This window comes from Arachis ipaensis, chromosome B04 (assembly GCF_000816755.2).
Source record: "Arachis ipaensis cultivar K30076 chromosome B04, Araip1.1, whole genome shotgun sequence".
Taxonomy (NCBI): domain Eukaryota; kingdom Viridiplantae; phylum Streptophyta; class Magnoliopsida; order Fabales; family Fabaceae; genus Arachis; species Arachis ipaensis.
This window is the reverse complement of record NC_029788.2, coordinates 584,368-597,680: the sequence shown is the minus strand read 5'-3', so window position 1 is coordinate 597,680 and position 13,313 is coordinate 584,368. Positions and strand designations below refer to the sequence as shown.

At 34.6% G+C, this 13,313-nt stretch overlaps 2 protein-coding genes across 5 annotated transcripts in view; one reads left to right on the top strand and one right to left on the bottom strand.

Moving 5' to 3' along the window:
* Positions 1-11,398, top strand: part of LOC107638386 (reticulon-like protein B22) — a 16,820-nt gene extending 5,422 nt beyond the window's left edge. The window contains exon 6 of the mRNA XM_016341628.2: positions 11,222-11,398. Within this exon, the coding sequence (XP_016197114.2) occupies positions 11,222-11,252 (31 nt within the window). The 3' untranslated portion in view covers positions 11,253-11,398. The remainder of the gene's footprint in view (positions 1-11,221) is intronic.
* On the bottom strand, positions 911-8,293 carry LOC107638384. Of its 4 annotated transcripts, none has more exons than XM_016341621.2 (16): positions 8,022-8,293; positions 7,901-7,956; positions 7,788-7,822; positions 7,619-7,703; positions 7,422-7,533; positions 7,282-7,352; positions 6,802-6,865; positions 5,731-5,793; positions 5,590-5,661; positions 5,379-5,480; positions 4,952-5,026; positions 4,414-4,518; positions 3,778-3,894; positions 2,744-2,800; positions 2,484-2,568; positions 911-1,280 (listed from the first exon to the last, which is right to left on the bottom strand). In XM_016341621.2, exons 1-15 carry the CDS (start codon positions 8,160-8,162, stop codon positions 2,512-2,514), a joined length of 1,212 nt encoding a protein of 403 aa, XP_016197107.1. In that variant the 5' UTR covers positions 8,163-8,293; the 3' UTR covers positions 911-1,280; positions 2,484-2,511. The 4 variants fall into 4 exon arrangements, with proteins under 4 accessions (XP_016197107.1, XP_016197111.1, XP_016197112.1 ...); XM_016341625.2 differs by having other exon boundaries at positions 7,788-7,819; XM_016341626.2 differs by having other exon boundaries at positions 7,788-7,816; positions 8,022-8,292.

Sequence of the window (13,313 nt, the reverse complement as noted above, 5' to 3'; positions counted from 1 at the left end):
GCCCAAAAAAAAAAAAACTAGATAAAAACTATCCTTAAAAATACAATTCCAGTGAAATCTGTATGAAAACTTAAAAAGATACATGAGGAAATAAAAAAAAAATAACATCTCAGTTAAAATTCATAACATTGCCATGCTAATCTATCTGCACAAGCATTTACTTCTCAAAATTCATGATAGATGTTCCTAATTATTTAAGCTGCTACAACATTTTTTAATAGATATTAATCAACACAATTTGTATTCATATTTATCAAAATTTACATTCATATTTTTTTATTAAAAATAATTTAATATTTGTATTGATTAAATATTAATCAAAATTAATAAAAAGTACTGACTCCCAAGAGTTTGCTACATCGCTGAAGTATTTATAAGACTTCTTTCATTAACCTAGAATACGTCTTAATTTCAATGGATCTATTACTATCAACTTCAATTTCTTAAAAAAAATTGACTTTCATTTTGCTCAACAAATAATTGCTTAATTCCTTAACATTATATTGTTTAAAAGCATTATAAACCTCCTAGCAATATAATTTCTAACAACTTTTCTCTATAAAATCTATTTCACAATAACCCCGACTATCATAATAAATGTTTCATGACGAACATGCATGTTAAATTCCCAATATTGTTTAAATATGCACCAAAATTTTTATGTTGTATACCAAAACTTATGTGTTGTACATATTAATTATTATTGGTTGGATGTCAATATTTAACATAACTCCGCCTATGTTACACTTGCGGTACATAGCCGGTCCCAAGCCCGGATAAAGGAGGAGGATTGTGTTAGGTCTTCGGCAACCAACATAAAAATATAGCCGAACCCCCATGCCATGACATGGATGTCAATATTTAACATATATGGTCCTACAAAAATTTCTATACTGAGCACAAATTTTTGTACTACACCAAAATTTGTATATTTTGCACCTAAGTTTTGCATTATACATATTTTGTTAGTTGAGTATCAATGTTCTGAACATGTTGTCTTTCAAAAAATTGTTATATACTAAAAATTTCTATGTTGTGCACTAAAATTTATGTATTGTGCCTCAAAATTTTTGTGCACTGATTTTCTGAACATATATAAAAGATGAAGACGAAGACAACAATAATGATGATAATACATGAGAATGGGAAGGAGAAGAAATTAAACAAGAAGAAAAAGAAGACATCAATGGTGACAGCAACAACAACAACGATCGCAGTAGTGGCAGCGACGACGGTGACAACATTGAAAAAGAAGCGCGCAAGAAAAGAAAAAGTAGCACCTGCGTACATATGAAAGAGAAGAACTGAAGAAGCGCACAATGACTTGATTGAAAATTTGGTTTAAAAGAAATTTGGACGTCTAGCTTTATTTTTTTGTGAATAATATGCATCAAAACATAAATTCAAACTTTATGATATATCAGTTGCAGAAAAGATAAAATCTTACATAGTTGTTGATTCCAAATCCGAATAAAGGTCGTGTTAGGCATCGACAACCAACATAAAAACTACCAAATTTTTGACATTGACCAAACACGTTATTGTTGTTTATTATAAAATTATTTTTTTAACCCTCATTTTTAGAGGATTTAGATTTTAGAGTAAAAAAAAAAATAATTTCAAAGAGTTAATTGATATTACCGGAAAAAATTGGCTCATTAGTTGAACTCAAAAAAATTAAATTCTCCATATTATCTACACAACAAAAGATACCGAGATTTTAAAGCATCAAATTTGCCTTTACTTCGTCACTCCATTTTTTCAAAAGGACATATTTTTCTTTCGTAATATGTATAGATTTTGTTTGGTAAAAAGACAAATTTGTTGTTTTTTTCTCAAATCTTGAAAGACAAATTTATCCTTTGTGTTTTTGGTCAAAAACAAGTTTGGATATTTCCTCTATATAATTATCAATTTAATTGAAATAATAAGTAAAATATCATCATAATAGATTTGAAAAGCAAGACTAAAAAGCTAATAGTAATAATAATAGTTAAAAAGAAAAGGCCAAAATCAAAGCAAAGGAAAAAAAAGATGACTTTCCATAATAGGGAGTAAAAACATATTTAAACGGTTAAACCTTAACTAGATATGACCTCAATGTAATATGTTACCCCACACACCCCCCAACTCCACTTGACGAATAGAAGGAGCAATTATGGCATTGTCCAAAGAGAAGCTTTGGTGGACTTCTTGAAACTTTCTACCTAAACCTTTCCCTCGCAGCACACATCACATGACTGCTGGGTGTTTTCGCACAGAAAGAAGCATAACAAACTTTTATATTCATAAATTAGAGCTAAAAATTTCTACTCTATTTGAGTGACTCCCAAAGAGGCACTTCTAAGCTGCATTAGCATTAGGAAATACCATCATCAAACCCCTAGCATTTTCTGTACTTTCATAATAATGATCACAATTTCTACTGCAGATATATTCTTTTGTGATTACGATGATATTATCTTTTGAGCTACACAGCATACCTTTAGATTTGAAAGCCAATGCCAAGTTTTATCTTGCATAACGGTCCACAAGAACTTTAGCTTTATCTGATGCAAAGAACCGAGCCTGCACATAAGATGTGGGTTAACACTATATGTTCATAACGGTATAACGACATTAATCAAAACAACTTTTTTAAAATCATCGGTCTCACATATATGCAGGGCTATGTATATGCATTTTATTTTTAACATCTTATCAACTACTCATCAGTAATGCAAATTTAATAAATCAAACATACCTGTATGAACATCCTCTCTGCATCTCCAATATTTTTGTTTTCTTTTAGGATGATTCCCTACATAAGTACAATATCATATTTGAATTGAATGCATGGCTGAGAAGGCAAACGAAATTCAGGTGAAAAATGGTTGAGGAAGAGGAAGAGATTGATATAAGAAACATAACACAAAAGGTATGATGTATTCTTTATTTATAACTATCAGTTTGGTAAAGTTTGTATTTTTTTTCAAAATAGTTTTACAAAGCTGACTTTTGAAAGAGAGTTTTCTAAAAGTTGTGACAATTATTTTTGGTAAATCAAACTAAAAATAACTTTCAATAAGCACAAACAACAACAACAACTATGTTTGATAAAACAACTTTTAAAATTTAAAAAGATCATAATAGACATAAATATAAGGGTAAATTTGGATATTTATTAATATATGAGGTTATATTAGACTTTTCTAATTTTGATAAGCACAAGTTATCTTTGAAAAACACCTCCTTAGGTGTTTACAAAAACACCCCTAGCAAGTACATGCACATAATCTTTTTTATTTACCAAATACAAAACGAGATGCTTGATCTTCCTAAAAGCACAAACACCTTTCCAAAAATGTTGCCATGCAGGCCACTAAAAATGTTGCCATGCAGGCCAATGAATCCATGGCCTAGCCAAAAGAAAGAAGTCTGGTGGCAAAGCAACCAAGAAACCAGAAGGAACAGCAAACTGTAGCTGTGCACTGATAAATTCCAATACTATATACATGTTCATTATAGATTGATTTTATGCAATATTAATGTAAAAGTGTTTACCCAGTTATCCAACCATGTATTTAAATGCGATGACTACTAACTTCCTCAAATGCCACATGCATAGTGAATGAGTTATATTGTTAGTTTTACAGTGTGCAGCACTTTATCGTTTATACTGCCAACATGCAAAATTAGATTCTAAAATTCAACTCATGTTATTTCGTTAATTTGGTTTACCGCGAACAGAAATGATCATAAGCTCCATGCTTAGTAATAATGAGAGAAGTTACAGACCTTAGCTAAGTATCCACGGAAATCATCAGGATAAGTTGATATGAGCTGATCATAAACAGCTACAGCATCACTGACATGGCCCCAATCGGAATAGGCTTTCCCAAGAAGTAATTCAACCTAAGTATTTCATAATATGAAAATTGGGAGACAAAATGTAAGAAAAAACAATGCAAAATATACGCATTGAATGTTTTCAACGTGTGAAAAAATGAGTAACATTAAGTATGTACTATAAGAATGCAACTGCTTCTTCAAGAAGACTCAGGTGAAAGCTAACCAATTTGGTATCCCCATTGACACCATTTTATTAAATTCATCCATCTGGCTATATAAAGGACTTCAACATACAATAAAAATCATTCCTGATCTGCTTTATGAAAATGCAATTTTTTGAATTTTTACAAGAAGGAAGTGGGAGATCATTTAAAAGCATCCCATCTTGTTAAAATTATCATCACAATGTGAAAATATCAAGGTGTATAGTTTCATTATGACAAAAACCTTTACTGGTTCATGTAACAATACAATTTTTATCTACCTATTCCATGGGTCTTCAAAATTTGTCTATCTATTTCAATAATTTGCAAAAAGAGCAGAAATAGAATATATCTATTATTTTAGAGAATAAGAGTTTACTTGGACTGGATCCAGCTTCCCTGTGTTTGTTGGGCTGCTATCAGATTTTGCGCTTTCCTTTACAGAACTCAGACGCTCACGACAGGAAAGAAGAAATTGAACAGCCTGTTGGAGAAATGATGGAAAAATAATCTTTTTTTTTTAATTCAACTAGTCGACACATCCACTAAAGCCAGTGTAAAAAATAACTCCATATTTCTGCACAGTATAAGAGCTTAACGAACCAGAATAGCCATATCTTGAGCATCAACCAATTATACCTTTTCTTCTTTAATTTTTAGGGGGGGAGATTTTATTCTCTATCACGGAGAAGCAGAAGCAGAAGAGAAGATATTGGTCTCTACATTTTTACTGATTTTAGTTTGGCCTCCATAATTTTATTTTTTAGGTTTCAGTTTAGCCCCTAAATGCCATTAATTTGTTTTTTGGTCCCTACATTTGAAGATAGGTCTTTATGTTTTTCATTTTTATTAAGAGTACGTTGTCACTAATTTTAGTAGCTCGTACATCCTAAGAATCCTTTATCATGATGACAAACCTCGTCTGGCTTTTTGGCAGCAAGTAATGAATTAGTAAGGCCTCGCAGAACTTCAAATTCAATATCCTTAGAAACCTGTCATTCACAATAGGCTATTTACAGATACTTCCAAATGGAATTTAAGCCAGATATACTCAAAAGTTTCAACTTCTAGGTGGACATAACAGATAGATTACATTTATTAAAAAATTGGAAATATTATGACTGGTAAAGAACTGAATATTGAGCGCATACTTTAAGAAAAAATCCAGAAGATATGAATAGAAAATACAGATATCATAATCTATCCCAAGTTCTAACCTAAATTATTGGCTTCCTTAAAACACTCGACTCTTCGTGACTTTGCTAGAAATTAAGATGTGAGTATTTAGTTCACAAAAAGCATCCACCAGCAAAGAGCAGTTGAAATGTTAAAAGACTAACTAACCATTGCTGAACTTTTATATGCAGCAATACTCCCTTCATAATCTTTGAGTTCATACTTAACTTCTCCAAGCAAACGGAAAACATCAGCATCATTTGGTTTTTCCTTAATTGGAACCCAACAAAAGAATCAGTTACAAAATTAAAGGAAGATCAAACAACAACAAAATATATGCAACATTTCACAATATATCCATGGTAAAAACATTATCAACCTTTGTTAAAACATCAAGTAGAGAAGCAGCTCTTGTATATTCCCCTAGTTCTGCCAAAGTTACTGCAGCTCCCTGAAAAATATTTTCAATGTATCTAGACACACAGAAATGGGGAGAAAAGAACTAACACCTATGACTTACTTCAAGAGCAGTTGCATCTCTTGGGGAGTTCCTTAATATTGCTTCAAATTCCTCAAGTCTACTCTGCCATACATCAGGAAGCACATATAAGAGCGGGAAAGAGATCGAGGGGGAACATGATGTAATATATTTCACCAATCACACTATGAATACTGTGATACAAGATACTGATCAAACATATCCACTTATGCCAAAGCTATGCCTATGAAAGAACAACTATATGCTTTCAGTAGGTACATTTCACGTGAATTATAGTGAACAAAATATTTATTCAACAAGTTTAGGCATCCAGTCGTGCAACAGAACAATCACAAATGCCTTTTCCAAATGGGGTTTGCTACATATTTATCCAGCAACAAGCCAACAACATTATGTTAAGTCATAAACCAAATTTTCACAAGGTGAATCTACATCGATATCCTCAGAATGGCTTCACTTGGAGAGTTCTTCTTGGTCATACTCTTAACTCTAATTAGTCATTAAGCAATCTTCCATGTAATCATATTGTTGAGTATAAGAGCAAGATTACTGAAATAACTTTGTGTTCAAGAAAACCAAGAATACTTCAAGACCAATCTGCTTTATCAATTGGCTCTCTTGGTTTGTTTTCTGTTATTAGTTAGTTAGCATCCTCTCTATATATATAGAGAACTTAGCTATTGTTAACTGTAATAATACACTCAGTTTGTAATACAACTATACAATTCTCTAGTTCATAAAATCTGCATTATCATTACTACAGAACAATTCTCTGCACTGCAACTAAACTCAATTCTCTTCTTCTTCACTCCCTTGATCTATGGTACCTGACACATATCGTCTAACTAGGACTTATATTGGTCCTCTCGTATGGACAGACCACCTTAGGAGAAATTCTATAATGTTTTCCTAAATGGGTAATAGGCACTATCCTGCTTTTCTTTGATGTATTTATGTTGTATCTATTTCTTCCTCATCTTGCCTGATCACATCAGCTATGAATAACATTGAAAACAAAGACATAACAATCTAAACTCAGCAAATGCCAACTGATTGCCAGACAATAGTCAGCTAGAAAAGTAGAAATGATACCTGAAGAGTGGCCTTCTCTTTTTCCGACAGCTTACTACTCACCACGGCACTGTCTTCATTGGGACTAGCAATCGAATGAACACGATGAAGATAAGTGTGAACATTCATAATCATTAGTCTCAAGCAAGCATGGTTATATATATATATATAAGTCTGATGCAGGATTTAATGTAAATAGACTAGGAACCTCAACTCCAACCAAAAAGTAAGAAACCAGCTTAGTTATAGTGGGTTGAAACTAAAATAAAATGTAATACAGAAGGAAGAAACCATTTTTGCACATGATTTGCGTGTTTATCTAGGATCATTGCAGACTTCAACAAGAATAATTTGTATCATAGAATGGCTCAACAAGCAATTGGCAAACCAAAGCCATACAGTGAGAAAAGAAAAATAACAATTAAGTAAATGGTATGAAGCCATGAGCTATACTTGCGGAGTTAATGTATATTGTCCGGTATTAGGTGTGCACATGCATACCTTCCAGAAGGAAGAAAATCTCCAAAAGCAAAAACGAGACCGAAGACGGCAACAGCTACTCCTACTCCAATCTGTGTCACGATGGTTATGTATACATATAAAGGAACATTTACATGCCGTAGAAAAGAAGAGATTTTTACCTTGGTAGCAAGGCCAATTGTCTTCTGGTCCGAAGATAGCGGTGGTGGTGCATCATAGTCAATGGGTCCAAACTGTTTTTCGTCGTCTGCTTTCTTTTGTTCAAGGGCAGACCTGAGCAGTGTAGCAAGTTCCCAAATTTGAGGTAGAAAAATTACCAAATGAGTAAGGAACAGAAAGAGAAGAACTAAAGTTGTACCTTCTAACTGCTTGAAGTCGTTGTTCAAAGTCAAGATCGAAAGTATCGTTGCGAGACTTGCCGTCGAGCTGTGGTGCGGGTGCCTCTGCAGAGAAAAAAGCATCCGAAGTTTGATGACTATACAGTGAGTAGTGAGTGGTGAATAGAATAAGAAGAGGATTGCAATTACGAGTGGATGGAGGACGAGATGTTGACCCCCTGCTACTGAGTTGAGCCTGTTAGCATCTTTTACGAACAACCATCCCTAAAATAAAATACAATACAGAGAGGAAATAGGAACACCTTTGCTTCGACACCAAACCTCTGTCCTTGCCAGTCCCAGCTTCGCCTTTGTTCGTCTGAAATGAAGCAATCAATGAATCAATGAAGAAGAAGAAGAACAACAAGAAGAAGAATACCCTACCTTAATCCTGCTGTTATCTCCAAGGCCAAAACCACGGCGTGGGCTTGGCTTCGAATCGGAGCAATGTATTCTTCTACAGTGACAATGACACTGACACCAAAACATTCCGCTGCTTCTCACTGACATAGTCCACATATTCATAATCAGCCACCTATCTCTCAAGTTTCAATGCACTCACTTCATTCAAGTTTCCAGCACACTGCACTGCACACCGCCATGACATACATACCATAAATAAACAAACACTAAATCTCTCGATATTCTTATATCAATTGTAAAATGAATTTCCCACCTCCCATGATCCCATCTATTATGATTATTACCAAAATAAAATATATAAGATACAAATACAAATTTAGATACATTTAATTTGCACTATATAAAAATTAAATTCAATTTTCAAAACAAATTATGAATTTTGTTTACTTTATTAAATATAATCAAATGTTCTTTTTCAATATTATGATATTTTTATTGAGTTGATAGTCAAAATAGTCCTTAAAAAATACTCACATCTTCATTTTGGTTTTTGAAAGATAAAATTAATCAAAAGCATCCGCGAAAGATATCGACGTTGATGGAGTTCGTCCTTTCGTCATTTCAGTTGTTGAGGTGTGTAACGTTTGCTGGGGTGGAACGTTAAGTTACAGCGTGTCACAAAGCAAAACGACGTAGCATCAATCCTCCACCCCAAAACCATGGAACGACGTCGTTTGTGGTCCAGGGTGGGATTTTCAAACGTTTTTCCCCATCACCTCCTCTCATAACAACCCTCTTCAACTTTCGCTCCAAAACCCCTCGTCTCCTCTCTACTCTGTGACTCTCTGCCCTGATACACTTGCGTATGATCAGAACCTCCTTGTTTACTTGACGGCCTTTGTGCGCATCGACATTTGTGGAAGAGTTGGTGCTACTAGAGTGGAAAGTTGGAGGAGTTTGCAGAGAACTTACGCGGTTAGAAGAAGGAACAGTAACTGCTACAGGTAAAGATTTAATTTTTTTTTGTCAGTTTTTGTTGATTTTGCACGGTTGGTGTATGTCGCTTTATGTTGACATAGTTCTAAGAACCATTTAGTTAGACTAGGATTTGGAGTTGACGTTGCTAGACAAGGTACGGTATTAGGAAGAACATGTTCTCTATGAGGTTGCTGTGACGGGTTTCATGGTTATTATGCTGTGGTTATTTTGGTGTTTGGTCTTAGTCGAGGGTTTGTGATGATTATGAGTATGTTGGTTGTTGTGTGTTTACATGCAGTTGTTACTCTGAGTTTGTTTCATATTTTGTTGTTGTTGATTAACGTTATTTGATTTTTGCTTTTGTAGATGGAGGATCCTCCTATGACACTTATATTTCACCGTGGTTGGAAGTTTAAGAAGGATGAGGGTGAAAATCTGTACTATGAGCCTGATCACACGGAGGTGTTAATGGGAGTTGACAGTGACACACTTGATGTGTTCTTTGTGAAGGGTTACTTTAAGGAATTGGGATATGCTGAGACTAGGGAATGTTGGTGGAAATCTCCCGGAGTTCCTCTTGAATCTGGGTTAGGGGTATTCATGGATCGGATCCGATCCGCATATCCGCGGTGTTTATCCGAATCCGATCCGAAAATTGCGGATATGGATCCGATCCGCAAGGCTATCGGATCGGATCGGATCGGATTGCGGATTTTGTGTATGTATCCGCATATCCGCGTATCCGCAAAAATAAAGAAATAAATAAGTAAATATTCTTTTTATATTTTTTTTCAACTAATAATTATCATATATATTGTATTATTTTAATTTATTATGTAAGAAAAGTATGTTTAATATTATTTTAAGAGTAAACATATTTAAAAAAATAAATAAAAATAATCCTTTAAAAATATTTTTGTGTTTTGCGGATATATCTGATATCCGATATCCAATCCAATCCGATCCGCAAATGTGCGGATCGGATCAGATCAGATCCAAGCTTAAAAATTGCGGATATTGGATCCGATCCGATCCGATAATTTTACTACGGATCGGATTGAAATTTTGGCCATATCCGATCCGATCTGATCCGCGTTCACCCCTAATCTGAGTTGAGGAGGTTGGCCACAGATGATGATTTGATTGCAATGGTCAAGAATTGTAGGAGGAACTTCAATTTGATCAACATGTATTTCGAACATGGTGTTTCAAAGCCGTTTGTGGTTGATGAGAAGGAAGAAGATGTGAAAAAAAATAAGCCATCCCAAACCAAGAAACAACACTCTCAACCCACTAAGCTACCATCCCGTCCAAAAGCATGCTCTCAATCCTCGAAGGTCTCAGGTGATGGTAACAATTTATACTCTCAGCCTTTAAAATTGCCTCCTCAGTCCACTAAGTTGCCTACCCAACCCACTAAGGTACCCACCAAACCCACTGGACCATCATCTAAGTTCACTAAACCATCATCTCAGCCCACCAAAAAATCACATGACCCTATTGACACTTCATCACAGCCCAAAAAATTCTATACTCAACCTACCAAGCCTACTTCTGCTGCACCTCAGACCAAAGCAAAGACCAATGTTACTACCACCACATACAAGAGCTGGAAGGCATGTGAAGACATTAGAGGTTAAAAAAAATAGTGACTCTCATGAATCTTATGAGAGTGCTGAGGACAGCCTTTACAAGCCTCCAAAGGTGCTAGGAAATGATGAATACAGCAGTGACAGTAATGATAGTGTGAACTCTACAAAGATGAACAAACATGGTGGTGGACTTGGGAAAGCACACTTTCACTTGTAGGTTCTGACAACTCACAGGTAAATTATCCAACCCTTGCATTCCTTCCCTTACTCTCACTTAGTAAGAATTGATTTCAATTTTTTCATTAAATTTGTATGTGCTGGCAACAAGGATACCATGTATGCATACAATTTCAGCCATTCAAAATAAAAATTGTAAGAGGATTAAGGAGTACTGCCATGAATGGTTGACAATAGAGGCGTATAAAAGGACATACTGTTTCAATGTCAACCCGGTGAAAAGACAAGATTTGTGGGAGAAAACACCGTCACCTGCCCCTGTCCCACCCCCAATTAAGCCAAAACCCGACAGGCCTACCAAGAAGAGGAGAAGAGACAAGGGTGAACATCTAACTGGGTCAAGCACTAGGATGAAGAGCAAGTACAATTCAATCAGGTGCATGTATTGTGGTGAAGTTGGACACAACAAAAGAGGTTGTGCAAAGAAGAAAAAAATGGATACTGAAGAACAAGCTAGGCAAATGCAACTGCAGTTTACACTTGTTAAAGAGCCTACTCCCCCTACATATGAAACAAACACCAAAACTAATGATGTTCAATCCTTTCTCTACTTCCTCCACCAGTCCAGCCACAACCTGATGTGATAATCAGCCAACCAAAAGGCTCCCCACCAAAACAAGAAAGCCAACTGCCTGTTGAAGACCTTCAAATTATTTACTTATTACTTTATCTTTAATACTACTTTCATTTATTTAGTTGAAAAATAATGGTTCTACCAACTGGCCTATTAGGATGCAAAGAGAGGAAGGCCACCCAAATTGCATATCATTAAACGCAAGGCAAGATTGAATGCCTCCACCAAATTACCTGTGGTCATATTTGCTGAAACACTGAAAGGAACAAGTTTCGCAACTGCTAAGAAGATGCAAAGTTTCATGATATTTGTACTAACTCCAGGCTTCAAGTATCCAAGAAAAAAAGATTAAGAACTTTAATTAGAAAATGTGTTTTGTATGTCGTTGTTATTAGTTTTTTGGGAACAGGGCTGTGTAAACTGGTTGTGTTATCAGGATCTTTTAGTTAGGCCTATTATATTGTTTTATTTAGGTGAACAATGCTATAGAACCTTTGTTTTGAATTGCTCTATTAAGTTATGGATCCTTGATTACCTATGTGGTATATCTGCTAAGATAATATGATATGATTATGATGTTTGTTATGGAATATAACAATGATTATGTCTATTTTGATGTATACAACTTTTTGGTGAATTTATATTTAGGTATAAACATCACTATATTGTATTTTCAATTGGCAAGTTTATGTTGGCTTAAACACAATTAAGCTAGAACACCTGATTTCATTCGTAAGTCACATCATCATTACATATCAACTAATTCAATCTCAAAGCTCTAACAACACCCCTAAAGCACAACAACGTAACACTCTATTTGTAGCTTTACTTGGAAATACATGTGAACAAAAGTGATGCACAAATAAAAGTAGCCACAATCATTGCAACTGAGATGTACATTATTAGCATCTTCATTGCTCTAACTTCACTTTCGAAGCTACCCAATCTCCATGAAACATTTAACCTCCATTCATCATAGTCACCATCAACCTCTACATCAGTTTCTGCCCCTGCTACATACCCATCATCATCAACCCACCTAAAGAAGTTGCAATGACTTCCCTTTTAAATATTTTCAAAAAAAATATCAATTTCAACTGCCCAACAAAATAGACATAAGAAAATGGGAAATAAAATTAATTTATCCTTACTCATCGGGTATCTTGCACAAGTATGGAACAACCTATCTGGATTCTCTCTTGTACCAGATTTTTGGATCGTTGTCCTTAATTAGCAAAAACATGTCTGGTCCTTGATCTTTCTCCTTTGTCGCATACAAGAGTTGGAACCATGGCTACCAAGAGACTGAGACAGCAAGTCACCGCTGCGACTTCCATTCATCATGACAGCGACTGAACAAACATACAGGGTCATCTACTACGAGAATCACACATTTATGCTTCAAATTGGGGTTAGGTTAGGATTGTAATATTAGGACTAATTTTAGCTAAATAAACAAACTTATCTGCTCAGCATTAACGTTAGCCACACTGGAGTGTGCCACGCTGTAACTTAATGTTCCAGCTCAGCAAACGTTACACACCTCAGCAACTGAGATGACGGAAGGACGAACTCCATCAACATCGGTATCTTTCGAGGATACTTTTGATTAATTTTATTTTTCAAAGACCAAAATGAATATCAAAATATCTTTCAGAAACGATTTTGACTATTAACTCTATTTTTATTCTAAAATTGTTTACTATTATATTATTAAACTGAAAAGTGAATATGATTCTCGCTAGTTACAGACAGGATAAATAATTTATTTTAAAAATACTTTTCAATTGATTTGTTGACATTTGAAATTTACTCTATATAAATTAAATCTAATTATTTTAATTTCACTCAAATTTTATCAAAACAGGTAAGAATATCCTGTTGAAAGTAAGGAACAGTATTAGTACTTTGATTTTCATTTTTTACAAAAGT